The sequence below is a fragment of the Ischnura elegans genome, chromosome 1 (assembly GCF_921293095.1).
Source record: "Ischnura elegans chromosome 1, ioIscEleg1.1, whole genome shotgun sequence".
Classification (NCBI taxonomy): domain Eukaryota; kingdom Metazoa; phylum Arthropoda; class Insecta; order Odonata; family Coenagrionidae; genus Ischnura; species Ischnura elegans.
Window position 1 is genome coordinate 29,188,585 of NC_060246.1, and position 15,424 is coordinate 29,204,008.

The 15,424-nt window shown below is 35.1% G+C and overlaps 1 protein-coding gene across 4 annotated transcripts; it reads left to right on the forward strand.

Annotated features, from left to right (window-relative positions):
* The first annotated feature begins 65 nt into the window (after window positions 1-65).
* On the forward strand, window positions 66-11,354 carry LOC124157739 (serine/threonine-protein kinase stk11). 4 transcript variants are annotated; one of them, XR_006864648.1, is made up of 8 exons: window positions 66-421; window positions 535-708; window positions 1,010-1,142; window positions 1,595-1,731; window positions 2,092-2,280; window positions 4,016-4,224; window positions 5,065-5,278; window positions 5,671-5,917. XR_006864648.1 is itself a non-coding variant. In XM_046532723.1 (8 exons), the coding sequence occupies exons 1-8, from the start codon at window positions 84-86 to the stop codon at window positions 9,998-10,000; spliced, it is 1,413 nt and encodes a 470-aa protein (XP_046388679.1). In that variant the 5' UTR covers window positions 66-83; the 3' UTR covers window positions 10,001-11,354. The 4 variants fall into 4 exon arrangements, 3 of the variants coding, with proteins under 3 accessions (XP_046388679.1, XP_046388689.1, XP_046388698.1); XM_046532723.1 differs by lacking the exons at window positions 5,065-5,278; window positions 5,671-5,917 and adding exons at window positions 7,191-7,274; window positions 9,852-11,354; XM_046532733.1 differs by lacking the exons at window positions 5,065-5,278; window positions 5,671-5,917 and adding an exon at window positions 9,852-11,354.
* The last annotated feature ends 4,070 nt before the right edge of the window (window positions 11,355-15,424 follow it).

Below are 15,424 nucleotides of genomic sequence, written 5' to 3' on the forward strand. Positions count from 1 at the left end.
GAGAATAGTGGATCGAAGCAAGATGGTTGTCAATATACCGGTATTGTGATAGATCAGGGTTGTCATTAGTACATCCCCAAGAAATGGAACAGGATACATCAGTATATGAAGAATATAAATTGGACGAAGATGTAGCTGCCACAGGAATTTTTAGTGATTTGGAGCCAGTGGCTTGGTTGCACGATGACGATTCGGAGGGGATGTTTTTCCACAGAGTAAATTCTGATCAAATTATATATCAAGCTAAAAAGAATAGATGCAAAATAATAGGGAAGTATGTTATGGGAGACCTACTTGGAGAAGGAAGCTACGGTAAAGTTAAAGAATTATTGGATTCGGAAACACTCTGTAGAAGAGCTGTTAAAATCTTGAAAAGGAAGAAACTGAGAAGGATTCCAAATGGCGAGCAGAATGTCCAAAGGTATTTTATCATTTGCCCAGGAAATAATGGTTTTTATCATAGTGCTTTTATCTTTTATTTCTTGCGTAACTTTGACGTCATAAACATTAATTTTGGTCCAATTTAATCCTTAGGGAAATCCAGCTGCTTAAAAGGTTAAGGCATAGGAATGTTATTGGGTTGGTTGATGTGTTTAACAATGAGGAGAAGCAGAAGATGTATATGGTGCTGGAATATTGTGTTGGTGTTTTGCAAGAAATGCTTGAAAGTACTCCCCACAAAAAGTTACCTATATGGCAAGCCCATGGGTGAGTGATGATTGTTGTTGCGCTCAACTTTTACATTGTGGCTGGGAAAATGAGTTGTTGTTTGCTCTGGAGTTTATTTATATTTCGTCTTTAATTGTGCTGCAAAATTGCAATCATATTTACTGATGAGGTGTATTTGATCTCTTCAGGTAGCCATTTATTGTTGTTAACTTGATGTTCATTACGTAGTTTCCTTTAATGTTCTAAACCCATGCCAACTTTGCTACCTTTTATCTTTATCGATGACATCTTTTGCGTAGGTAAATATATTTCTCACTACAACGAATTTTGATGCCCACAGTTACTTCTGTCAATTAGTTGATGGCCTAGAGTACCTGCACAGCCAAGGTGTTGTCCATAAAGACATAAAACCTGGAAATTTATTACTCAGCCTGGATGGAACTTTGAAGATCTCAGATCTTGGAGTTGCAGAGGTAGTACTTACTTCGTCAATGTATGTTTTGAACTTTAATTGGTGAAATTTGGAATATTGCCATAGTACATCTCTGTCTAATGTCCATGAATTATTATTCCAAAAATATTTTGTCGTTGGATATGTAATCACCATTCAAGAATCATTATTTTTGTAGTTTTGAAATTCTATTTTTGCATGTTTTTTAGCTAAACTTTCATGAATATTCTCCCATAATAGTTAAATGTAATCTTACTTATATTTATTTTTAACTCTTCCCTCTATTATCATATTATTTTTTTATAATGTTTTCTTGTAATTCCTGCAGTCTTTTGATTTGCAACTGTTACTAATCTGCGTTAAGAATCAATTACTGGTTATACATTCTCACCAATTTGAAGTTTATTTTACTTCATTTATTGCATAAAAGTTACTATACAGATTTCTCGTTTCTATTTATGCGCTAATTTTTAGATGCTGGACATGTTTGCTGAAGATGATACGTGCCACACGGGTCAGGGATCACCTGCATTTCAGGCCCCGGAGATAGCAAATGGTCTTGAGTCTTTCTCGGGTTTCAAAGTGGACATTTGGAGCAGTGGAGTGACGCTGTAAGATTTCATTTTGAAATAATGCATGAATGTGGAGATACCACCCTCTTTTAATGGAAAAGTGTGTGTTGATTTTATGCTCTGCATTGTGGAGAATTGTGCTGTTTAACAGTATCAAATAATGACCTATAAAGAATCAGTGTGGTTATACGTGTTCTTCATGTGATACTGAGGATTAGCATTAACTTACGAGAAGTCATGCAAAAAATTAGTGATGAACAAAAATGGGTCATAATATTTGAGTGTTTGCTGTAGGTAGCTAAAACGAGAAATACTCCTCTATGCATTGCAAATTGTAAAAATAATTTTCGGAATGAGCATTAAGTGATCACAATTTAATAATTATGTTCCAAATTTCAGTTACAACATCACCACTGGTAAATATCCTTTTGAAGGTGATAATATTTACCGTTTATATGAAAAAATTGGTAAAGGAGATTTTACTATACCCGAAGAATTAGAGGACGAACTCTTACGATCTCTTCTTAAAGGAATGCTTATAAAGGATCCTAGTGAAAGATTTTCATTGCACCAGATACGCCATCACCTGTAAGTGTTATTTCTTATGTTAAATATTTAGCTTTATTTGCTGTCTTCTCATTTATTTGTCAACAGCCCCTTTGGTGTCATTGGCAGTGAAGGCCCATTTTATCATTAATTTTATTTAATATTAATTATTGGAAAATATAAGCTGTTGTTTCCAGCTTTACATTATTCTGTTGGTATGGTATGGTATTTGGAGGAGGCGACCGACAGCTGAGGTCATTTGCGCCATGAGGGGAGGGTGTGGAAGGAAGGGTGGAGAGAAACCCGGCGTCGGCATTAGCCTGCTCTTAACGAAAGGCGCCAAGGGGACCACGGCTTAACGTCCCATCCGACGGACGGAGTGTTGCGCTTGAAGTATACTCCACACAACATTCAAGCAGGGATCGGGCAGTCTCTGAAATTCTCTGCCACTTCTGTTGGTATATTCTACCTCCGAGTCTAAAGCTTTTTTGATTTCTTCCATTTGGCATCAACTCAAATGCTGTAGCTTTGAGTGAACAAATATATGTGGCTGCCTATGAACTTCATGTTTTTAAAATTTTAAATTCTCATGTTATTACTCTGATAAAAACATTAGAGAGAGGTTTTATTTGGTGGAATTTACCATTCAAAGTGATTAAAGACCCTGCAAGTGTTTGTAATTTTCTAAACTTGAATCAAACTTACATTTACATAGGTTTCAACGGGTGACCGTCATTTTTAAGGCAAGAGGGCTTGAAAATGATGATTGCCTGTTGAAATTTAGGTCAGTGTAGATTTGATTAAAGTGTGGAAAATTACCAAAGTGTGTGTGCATCTGTCATCATTAATACACTGAATTATTAAGTATTCAACTCCTAGTTCATATACTTAGTTGAGTGTTAATTTTGAAATTACTTTTCCCTAACGGTAGCTAATTGTGAGGTAGAAGTGGTTCATCTTGGAATCAAATTTGTCATATATTTATCCAAATACCATGGAATAATCCTCCCTTACGTCCTACTTATCCAGATGTACAAGCTTTGTGGTATGGTATAGAATGCATTCATTTTCTAATTAAATTTTTTACCATTCATTTTATTAAGAGTACGATATTCTCTCAGTTCTCCCTTCCTCCCTCTCCCTCCCTCTGGGATCAAGACAAAAGCAACTCCTTGGGTGTTGCACCGCACAACCAACAGGTTGCCTTTGCTATCACTGGTCCTCTTACTAGTTGGCAAATTCCTGATTAAAGATTTAGCGGAGGTTTTTATATGTGAGTGATTCTTTTAAGTTCAACTGCAAGGTGCGTGGCTGAAGGTGTTCGGTTTCTTGCCGTTCACCTAATTGAATGAGGATACAAAAAAACATATGTGTAAGTTGAAAGACTGCACAAGTTCTGTTCAACTTATTATTAATTAAAGGTGTTATTCTTTATGGAAAAAAATCTGTAACCAATCTGTTTGGAAAAAATATCTCTCGCATTAAAGTTAATCTCTGGCCCTGAAAGATAAGCCCTGATTGGCATGTTATGCTAAATGTTTATGTATGTACAACAGCAATATTAATGTTTCAGAAAAAGAAACGTGTCCAGAATGCAACGAAGATATTTTGATGCTCTTATTTCAGAGTGAATATTTATTCCACTAATTGAGTAGAGTGATATCATTGGAAGAATGATTGACCTTATGGGTATCAAAATTTACTATTCCTACGCTTTTTCTGCTGCCTTTTTTGCCATCGGCTATTATTTGCCATTCTAAACCTCTTTGTCTTTCAGTTGGTTTACCAGGAAACCACCAAGGTCATTAGAGTGGGTGCCAGTTCCACCTCTTAGAGGGGATGAATTACACTCAATGACTGTGCTTCCATACTTGCATCAGTTTCACTACAGGGAGGAAGCATCCCTTCGAGGTACTGAGGAGTTTGAAGAGGAAATTATGTATAGAAGTTTGGACCCTGCACAGCAAAATGCACCTCATCAACATGGTTGGTTTTCCAAATTCATTTCATTTTTCTTCTGAGGCCAAGCTTAAAAGAAATCACTTGCATGCTGAGTGAATAATATTTTCCCAGTATAACATTGGTGAAGTTCAGTGTTTGTGGTGGCTTTCTCAAAAATTCGAGTTATTGACTGGTGTTGTTGCTGTTTGTGGAATGTTGCATGCATGAAGAAATGTTTTGCATAATATTATGCATTTTAGGAAAAAAGAAAATATCTCATGTTTCTTCGTAAGTTTAGCTGCTCAGACTTAAAACCTTGGCGTGTGTATCCTGTATGAATTATGTGCAAAAGTTCAGATTTTATTTCTTTGGAGAGGTTGACTTATTATGGAAGATTCCTAATCGTGCTGTAGTTACCGTTCCATAGAGTGATATCCCACCTTTACTCCATATAATCCTTTGATGATGAATGTTCAATGATGCATGCAAATATAATATGTACTTGTTTTCAAATATTTCCATAAGGAATTGCCATCATTATTGTTTGAATTAATTATTATACAGAAAATATACATTTGTTTTCATTGACTTAGTTAGATAGTGAAATTTTAACCAGCACAATGTCCCATGTGTCCGAAATTATTGAAATGTCTGCTACCACAATTTATATTTTGTTATCAGTTGAATCTGTTGCAGGACTAATCCGACGATTATCCTATCACCTTTAGTTTGAGTTTGATCTACTTACCAGTTTTAGGAATTAATCATATCATTGCCTACTCTCAAAATACTGTTACTTGAAGCAACTATGCATTTTTATGCATGGTGTCCATACTCAATATTTATATTAGTTACATTACCCTTGCTGTCATTTTATATTTACAGCTTTAGAGTGAAGGACTAAATTATAAAATTCTTATGTAAACTGGTACATATCCCTAAAGATTCTTCTTGAGATACTGTCATGTCTGTGATACTTTGAACGCTGCAAATGAAAGAATTTATCCATGAAGTAAATTGGAAAGTCATGTGAAATAAGTGCATGTCAAGAAAGAAGTTTGAATCTCATACACTATTCTTCAAGATCATATAAGATAAGGTGCTGGTCTTTTGTGTTGCATCAAGTTTTTCAATCTCAGGCCAAGTATTTTAACCCTTCTATTTAGTTTCCTAAAAATCCAGGTACTTATTGCAGTTCATGTCTAAACATTTGATTACAAGTACTCTTTGTATTATTGTGGATAAAATTAAAATATTTCTCTTCCTAGCAGATGAACAATTTTCTTTTCTCTTTAAGTATTTCATTGCATACTGGAATGTCAATGACACTCATAATCAAGATTTTTTTCTTGGCAGCAAAAAAATGGTGTCTAATTGCTACTACTTACATTACAAGTCAACTTGATTGAAAGGATCGTAAGAAATATCCTATAAGATAAGAAAGTTCTCTGATAAGTTTTTGTCTTCTAGTTCCTTTCTTGTGTTGGTCAGATTTTGCACGGCTGGTGTTGAAGAAGAACCATTGGAGTTTTGCTTCTACCACTCATTGGATTTCCATGTTCAAGTTATAACCAGAGAAAAGACTACATAGTTGAAACAAATGTTAGGAATTTTGGCGGCTAAGAGGTGCACATAAAATTTGAAATTAAAAACGGTCCATGGAAAGACATATGTAGTACTTGCTTGAAGTTTTCTTTTTAAAATCCACAAATAATTGACTAAAAACTTCTGTATTTCATTTAAGTTTTTATTGATTAATTGTAGTCATTCCAACTTATTTGTGTGGATTAGATTAAAAGAGAATTTTGGAGCTTAGTAAAAGAATTGAAAGCTTACAATGATTTGGTAAAGATACCTAGTCTATCAAACCTACTCATTTTTTAGGTTTTCACTTCAACCTCGGATAATTTAACTTCAGGGTGCATGCATTGATTATGTCATGCTGAAAAATTCTCAATGCAAATTTAATTTTTAGTGACTCTTACTTAGTGAAAGGGCCTTTGTCTTGACAATTAGATCATTATTCCTATAACTATCTTAGGCTAATTCTCCCAACACTTGCAGCTATGCTATCTGGTGAATTAAGTGGTGGGTTTGTTTATGATATTTTTTAATAATAATAATAATAAGGTTTATTATCCGTGGGCAAAATACATTTGCATGGAGTCGTCAAAAAGTACAATTACATAAAAAAGATCAAGTCAGTTACATCACAAACAAAATATACAACTTGTTGTAATGAGTTACAATTACAAAAAACAAAAGTACAACAAGAAGGTCATTTTGGTTAAGAACAGTATACAAAGATAAATCTTAATGTATAGACTCTCAGCTCAAACTATAACCCTCTTGTAATAGAATGACTTTCTCTGCAATTATTACATTTCATTCCTGGTTACATCAGGTTGTCAAGAATTGGCATTTTTGGAGAGGGGCTAATGAAAATTTTGGAGTTAGGAAAAAATCCTTTAAAAATCAGCCAATCCATTATAGCCTGGAAAGAACAAAAATCTTACGCTTTAACTGTAGTCTGTCTTTCTGGTGACTTTTTGCTGGCATGCTGTTAACATAGGCATTATGCTTTTCATAATGTGCACAATATATAGTGTTTGCAATTGATTTTAGATGTAACGTTACATACTCATTGTGATGTATTCTTTCAATGGTTAAAGGTACTAATAATGTAGAATGCAAGGTTTGAGGTCTAACTTTGATGAAGCAATGCCTTTGGGATTTGACATTCTGTAAATTATTTCCATAGTAATTTATACGATCTTGGCCTGGGCTGTGTTGTAACATTTTAATGTCAGGTGAGAGTGAACTGAAATTTGATAAACAGTGGTGAAATGAAGGTTCATTTAAACCCAGGGCATGCTTAGATAAATTACTGATGAAGTATGTAGTTATGAATGGGTTTTTAATCCCATTAGAATTGGCTCTTCACATATCGAATCATGTTCTTTACCATGGAAATTTATGAATTATCAGCCTGACTCTGATTTCATTTATAGAACTTATGTCTCATGCTCCAAAAACAAGTCACTTAATAAAGAGGTTGATAGACAGTTTATCTTCACTGCGCATGATAACATTTGGTAAGCAAAATTGTCTTTTTCAACTTTTTAGCCTTTTTTATATCTTTTTAAATCCAACTCAGGTTTTATATGCTTTCTGCTGAAATTCTTAAATGCCATTGTATCTACCAAATACCCACCTCTTCCCTGAATAGGGTATATTATATCCAATTAGCCTTGCTAAAATAGTCTGCGAGAGGACTATTATGTGAATCTGCCACAGTTAGACTAATCTCTTTCTTAAGGTATTTTTATTTAGATTGGCAACTATCTATACATTTATGAGTTCTTCTATATCCATATATTACATCCATGTCACAGCTAGAATTTCATCAACTGTCAGAGATGCTGACTTTTTTAGAGAAAGGGATGACTTCATCCATCTCTTACAGTTGATATGTATATTTTTTGTAGAAATCCTTAGCATTTTTCTGATGCTGCTATATCAATATGTTGGGAAAGCAAGTCCAATTTTTTGGATTTTGCACCCTTTATAATCGCATAGAAAAGATAAAATTCTGTAGCATTACAATCCTCTTAGCATTTTCCAAAAATTAGTAGAGTTAAATTCCTTTTTCGTTTAGTAAGTGATATATCTCCCTTAATACTTAGGATTCTGATTTTTGTGGAAAGAAATTGGATTTTGTTGGTGATCAGGGTTGGAACGTAGGGTAAAAGGCTTGTTATTGAGAAATAAATGGGTGGGGTAATTAAGGTTTTGGAAGGAGTGCACCTCTGTCATTGGGGTTGGGTTTGGGTTAGGTATTCCTGTCCCTGATGAAAATTTCTTAAATCAGAAGGAGGAAATAACTCCACATTTTAAAGTTGCTATTGAACTCACCCCAATTATCTCCAATGAGAAGCCCATGTTTTCTTTTTGCGTCACTTTCAGAAACTTTGTATTATCCATTTGTTTCCTTAAATAAAAGTAATGCAGTGATTAAGGAATTAAAAAAATCATAGTTAAGAGGAATGATCACTGGATGTGCAGTACGTACAAAAAATACTACCTAGCATATATTAGCTGAAGGCTATTAATTCCCCATTTTTTAATTGCTGAAAAGGATGCTAAGGGCTAAATTAGTGTGACTTAAAGATACATATCTGATAATTTTCAAGGAAGGTACTTTGCTGTAATATCACATACGGTAAATATTAATTTTTCCCTGGTGAAAATAGCTATCCTTTTTTACTATATTACTTAAAAGGCATAATTAGAGGGGTGTGAAATGAATGCTATGCTAAAGATGGACTGTTCATGGAGTTTCTGCTTGACCATGCTTTTTGGCTTCAGGCTTTTTTTATTCCTGTAACTAGCTTCTTCTGTTTTCTGAAAATTTTAGTGGGGGTCAGTCTTGGGAATGTTAATAGCCAAACTCCAGTTTGATATGTTTATAGAAATTTGCTTTAATCAGTTTATGGAATAAGTCTTTCTTTGACATGTTCTCAACACTTGAAAACAGACCTAGTATTATTTTATCTATAATTTTTGAAAATGTACATAGTCGAGAGTACATATTGCTAGATTCCGGATGAGGATGATCAATATTGAAACAGTCATATGTGTAAGAATCTATATCTCTGATGATTTAGTTGGAGCATTTTTTATACCTTGATGTCTATAAATGTTGGCTAGGAAATAATTATTAAACAAATTGATTCTTGTTAGTGGTACGAAAATAGGTTTTGGTGAGTGTTAATAGAAGTAGACGGTATATACTATTTATCTGTTATAAGTGTTACTTTTTCAGCAAATGAGGGTTCCTTAACAGTTACTAATCAATGATGAATTTTCAACTTAAGGCAGGAAAAGTAAAATGGGGTCGAGGTTCATTTTTACGCCATTTTAATATTTTTAGTTCAGAATTAGAATGAATATGTGCCTTATATTCTTAGCTGCCTATGTAGAAGGAGTTGAAAATATATCGATTGAGGATAAGTATAGAGGTATTAAACTACTGTGGGTAGGTAAGAGATTTTAATTGAAAGTCTTGTGTTGAAAAATATAAGTTAAGAAATAATTAATGAAGATTTTACATCAAAACTTAAGATACCCAGAGAGACTTTTGAGGAAGTCAAAGTGAATAGTGGTACATATGTACATAAAAATGATTAAGCATGTTCAACCAAAAATGCATGTACATATATGTACACATATAAGTATAGTAATAAATAATTAGTCTAATTATGAAGAATTTTTTCATTAAAGCAGGCAAGCATTCCCATTTAAAATTAATGCATTCTAGCATTTTTGGTGGGATTAGCAATGTAATATGCCTTTTATAAGCTTTTTTTACTTATTACTATTATATTATATGCTTAGCTACTCTTATTGCCGAGCTCAATTTTTTTATACTAGGCTTTGTTGGACTCCTTATATTTATGCAGATATACATTCTTGTAAATGATAGTTTAATGGTAAGCATGTAACAAATTTTATTTCTGTCTTGTCTTTTTAAAGGTAGATATCATTATTACTTGTACATTTTTACATCTCATCATGAGGAAATGCCTTCCTTTGATAGGAAAAAACCTTTTGCTAAATTATATCATTATAGGTTTGCCTCACTCCTCATTTTACTATTTTTCTATGTCCAGGAGGGAGACATTTGGCAAGTGGAGACTGGGAAAGCATTGAATGCCCCCAAAGCAGTCGAAAAGGTGTATCTGCCAGTGGGAAGAAAAGATGGCGCCGTCCCATGTCGTGTATAGGAGCCAAGAAGTTTCCTAGCTGCAAACAATCATGATTCGGGTCTCGAGAGCAAGTGCGCTGCCTCTTTTGAGACAGTTAGGGTTCCTGTGGAGGAAGGAGGTGAGACCCTTGCGGAGGGGAGGACAAGAGGGAAGTGAATTTGATCCCCCCCTTTTTTTAAGTGACTGGGGGAAGATAACTTGTAGGAAAAAAGATGGATGTTAGCTCACCCTTCCTCTTCTCCAGTCATTATTTCCCTGGGAAATTCCAGCAGTGAATCAAAAGACACAGGTGTTAGAGAGCAAGAGAGAAAATTAGAGAGGGAGCAAGTGAAAATGAAGAGAGAGAGAGAGAAAAAGACTGCCCATCTGATGTTGCTGCTGCTGTTGCTAAGGGGAGGATATTCCCATGCCTGATCATTCCCTAGGCATCCATATTGAGTCTGGAGGTCAACGCTGCATTTTTGACTATCAAAAAAACTAATCAAATGATCTTCCTAATACTCTGTTAAGGCATGACTTCCTAGTAATGGATAGTTCCAATTTATGTCACTGTCAATCCCCTATATTTTCATTGCAATGAATTGTTCTCACAATACAATTGTTCTGTACGTTTTCATACTTTCTGTTCCCTAATCCAAATGCTCTTCAATGAAGCTCTCTTTATCACCTGAAAGCAACCACAATGTTTTCTATTCACTGCATGAGGACCAGCACTGATCTAATTTAAGTCTGGCTCTCAAAACGAGTTCAAAATTTGTCAAAATTGCATGTTATTTTTGGGTTAAGAATCGTGGAATATAAGCTGCTAGGTATGTTTTAAATGTCATATTTGAAGAAAATTGAATGGTCTTTTCATGTGGTCCAAAGTATTTCAGTGTCCTTTATGTTGATATTTCTTTAAATTCTCTAAATTTAAGTAATGGAAAGAAATTTTCCTCAAATATGGACTGACTTACATTGGTTTATTATTTTGAAACATATCTCAAAGCAGCTTAATAAACATGCCATATCACTTTCTAAGTTCAATCCAACAAAATGACCTATAATGTGCCTTTGCTCCAAATGTTTTTAAAGCGTAATACCTAAGCCAAATAGCACAAAAGTTGGTGATGGGTGCCATTTTAATACTTGTTTATTTTATATTTGTTAATATTTCGCCAAATGTTGGTAAATTATAATGAAGAATTTCATCCCATTGTGTTTGTAACTAGTCATTAAAGAGAGTTAACCCTTTGGCACGTATAACCAAATACCTATTATAAAAATCGCTCCCTACTTATTACCTAAACAATTCTACTTTTGTGACAGTACAAACGGTGGGCCTTCTCCTAATTGACTGGCTATTCTCTGGGAGAGACCTCATCGCAGAATTGTAAAATTGTAAATAAAAAGAGTGATATAGTGTGATTCTTGTTTCCATTTTTATTTATTTTCCCGTATAATTTTTATCAAACGTCAAATGGATGTGATGAAACTGCTGTGATTTTAATGAATTATAATATGTAGTCATCAGTGTATGTTACATGAAGTGTCATATGATATAGCATTTAGTTATGTAATATCATGAAATTTGAAGCAAATGACTAAACAGCTCAGATTTTCATTGATAATTAGTCTGCTCTGAACCCTATGTTGGTAAATGTATTTATACAAAGTTTGACCATAAATAGATGAGTATTCCTGTATTTTCATTCTATTTGAGGTCTGCAATGAAACAATATGCATTTCAGCTTTATTTAATGAAAAGGTATGGTTGACCATTTATTTTATCTGAAAATAGGTGTTGTAATATCCTAAGAATCCCTTCTCAAGTTGAACACCACAGATTGCTTACAAGGTGTTAACAGTACAACTTATTTATTTTTGACTTCCCAGTATGCAGATTCAAAGTAATATGATTGAAAATCAATGCAATGCTGCAACAAACATACATAGTAACATGGTTCACTTTTGCATATAAATAATGAAACCAAGATCTTGGGCATAAGTAAACAAAATTGAATCTTAATTGAATATATATAAAGAAGTGTCTGCTCGAGGTTTACACTGTGCTGGATTGCTGTTCTCTCCATAGTTTCTGGGTTAGCTGCGTCAAAGTTGATTTCAGATAACATTTTGAGCCCTATGCAGGCCACATCTCCAGATCAGGTCTGAATGCCGATAGATGGAAATGGCCCTCTGTATATGTATATCATCCTCAGGGTGGCCTACCTATGGCTTGACCAATCAGCATCGAGGACCTCGATTTGGGCATGCTTTTGCAAATTAGTCTTTTCCAGATTGTATCCAGTCTATGCCAATCATCTCTATTGAAATTTTGTTCTAGGTTTTCATATTCAATCGCCTCTCGAATGATGCGAGGGAAGTAATGTTTGTTTTCGGCAAGGACTAAAGCATTTTTCAATTATAATTTGATGCCCAGGATTGGTGAATACATGTTCTGCCACTGCTGAATGCCCATAATGTTTATTAATGAGAGCTCTCTGGTGTTTGTTTGGACGAAGATAGCTCTTTTAGTTTGCCTGATGTGATTTTGGCTGCAGCAGCAAGGAATTGTACACTCCCTCATACTTATAGATCCGTGAAAGTGGTTTTATTTTTTGCTAAAATTCGTTTTAAAACTATGTGATTTCGGTGTTATAGAAAATATTAGCGGTGTTATTATTTTTGCATATTTCTTTTTTTTTTTTTTTTTTTGGTGCACATTTCACTATTGCTCATACTTTTGCATTTGCATTTTACATAACATTAAATACAATTTCAACAGTACAAAATTTCTGATAAATCCAAATGAAGGAAATGGTTCTAGGTGGTACTACATATTTCAATGGTTCAAGCATTAATATCATAGAGCGAGCAAGAAAAGGTGCACCATGACCACTTCACTTGATAGTATTTGTGAGGAAGACTAGAGCAAAAATTGACTGAATAGCACTGAATTTTGTTTTCAGTTTCTCTTTATTAATTAAGACCAATAACACAATATTAAAGCTCTTCCTACTTCTTTTTCTGTATTATTAGAATGTATTCTTGGTGAATATGATCGGCAGATGGCAAATCACCAGTACCCTTCATCTATGTACATCGAGAGACTTTCCCAAATTTTTGGATTATTAAGTACCTTTACACTAATTCCAGCATTTATAAATGTTTCTGTAGTGGGAACAACAAACTCCTCTTTCGCCTCTTTCACTTCGGCTGAGTAGCTGTCTGTTCAAATGATAGCTGTCGTTTTGCAGGTCCCCTTTCTTTCACACGTTTATGTGTATCGCAATTGATGTGCTTCAACAAGGTCTTGTGTCTTTGAGATTCAAGTCTTCTATCCTAAAATTTACACAGTAATACTTTAAGTGCCGAGGGAAGGTAAGTGCAACAAAATCTCTTAGCATTGATTACAACTGTTGCCAATCGGTCAATAAAGGCCGTGAAAGAAGCATGCATAACTAAACACAATCGGACTTGAACCGGGAATGTATTAAAATGTTTTTTTTTTCTTGAAGCTCAGTGGAGCTCCGATGATCTGTCTGCTAATAATTAGCATTCCTTCTCCTTCTATCCCTTCTGTTCCTTCCTTCCCTTCCCCCAACTGCTAGCGCTTCATGCTTTCAAATAACAATAGGTCTTTATGGATTTTTTCATACGAGAAAAGCCTTTGATGGCACAGCGCTATCGATGGCCGTCGTGGTCACCGGGACGTGCGCCGTCTACAGCGAGCAATGCAGGCATTGCTACATTGAGGCCGCTTTCTGACGATACGACTTTTTGCCAGCCTCCGTTCATGTTACGACAATGTGAGATTCAGGCCACTTTCAGACGAGACGACCCGCTCGGCACACCGTGTGCCATGAACGGTGGCTGACGGAAAGTCGTCTCGTCTGAAAGCAGGCTTCCGTTCCCAGCCAGCGGCCTTGTTTAAGTCGACAACATTGTTAAGTAAGATCCACGCTTAAGTTTTTCCTGCAATAAGTTACCCAATAACGCTGTTTACTGTGTCAGAGAGTCACCAGAATTACTGCTCGGCATTGACGCGTGAGCTTATATTTACGATCTTTCACGGCCGCGTTAAATTTCTTTCAGCACTTTATTGATTCAGAATATCTAATTCTTCAGAAGAGAAAGCACGTCATTCTATACATTTCCGAGAATTTTAGGGTTGATAAATGTGAAGCGAAGAAAGAGGCTGTGAATAATTTAACGGCAAATTCCGGCGGAGACATCACTACAGTGCACGATATTACGAGAATTCAGTATGCGTGGGACAAAATAAGCCAATTGACCTTGGAATCGTAATGAGATATATCGAATGAACGACAGCAGCGTTAAACAATGAAGGTTTAGGCTTCAATAGATTTTGACTCATTCGATGTGATTTTTTCGTTAATTCACCTAAAATCGCAAAAAGCGCAAAATTTCGTTTTTCTGTACTGATTTCGTGCTATATCGCGTCTCGCAAGTTTCACGGATCTCTACTCATATTGCAAGTCAGTTCATTTAGAAAGAACGTGGCTAATCTTCTCCATAGCACTATATCTCTGTGTTATGCCATGTCTTTGTAGAACTCTCCCGATATATTCCATGGTGCCAGCAATGAAAGGGAGAGACAAATTTTGGTTTTGATGTCCCCACAATCTCCTTCTCTTCCTTCATTTTCTTCTCTGTGGCCCTGATCAACTTCGATGCAGCGAACCCGGAAACTATGGAGAGAACTGCATGTGAAGAAGTCATTTCAAATGATAATAATATGATATCAAATATGAAGATAACACTCAAGAAATCTTTAAAAAATTTTCTTACCAAGCTGATGTCTTCAAGGAAAATTTCAAAATCAAATACTCGTAAATTTCTGTCTAAGAACTATCAAATAATTTACACAGTGAAAATATATTATTTCCTGATTTCCTACTTCCTTATGTAAATGATTAGCAACATCTGGAATTTTTTAGTTAGAACTACGCATGTCATCATTTTTAAAAAGATGAGCAGTTGAGGATGGATTACAATAATAGGGGTATCCTAAACTTGTATTTACTGATTCTATTGGCTGGATACTTCACAGTTGAAGCAACACTATTTCATTAACCCAGCATAAACAAATGATATTATGACTAACTAAAAAGTTCAGGTTAAGGATATGTTCAACCCTACCACCACAGGATCCTTGAAGCATTTCACTGATCCTCTCTCCTTTTAGTCATCTTGATACTATAGAAGTCATCATGAGCCTCAGAGAGACTGGAAAAATAAGGACTTTGCTTTGGCATATTACATATATAATCATAAAGCTACATTAACCAAACCATAAAAATCGTCACACTTTCAAAAATGAAAACCTTCAGGAAGCCACTTAGAGCAAGATGACACCCAGTGGAGGGGCTATAGCAATATTGTGATGAGAATTATTTAACACGTTGACCGCCATGCCGGTCATAATGACCGGAGTCGAGTGGCTCCTGTCACGCCACGCCGGTCATACTGAC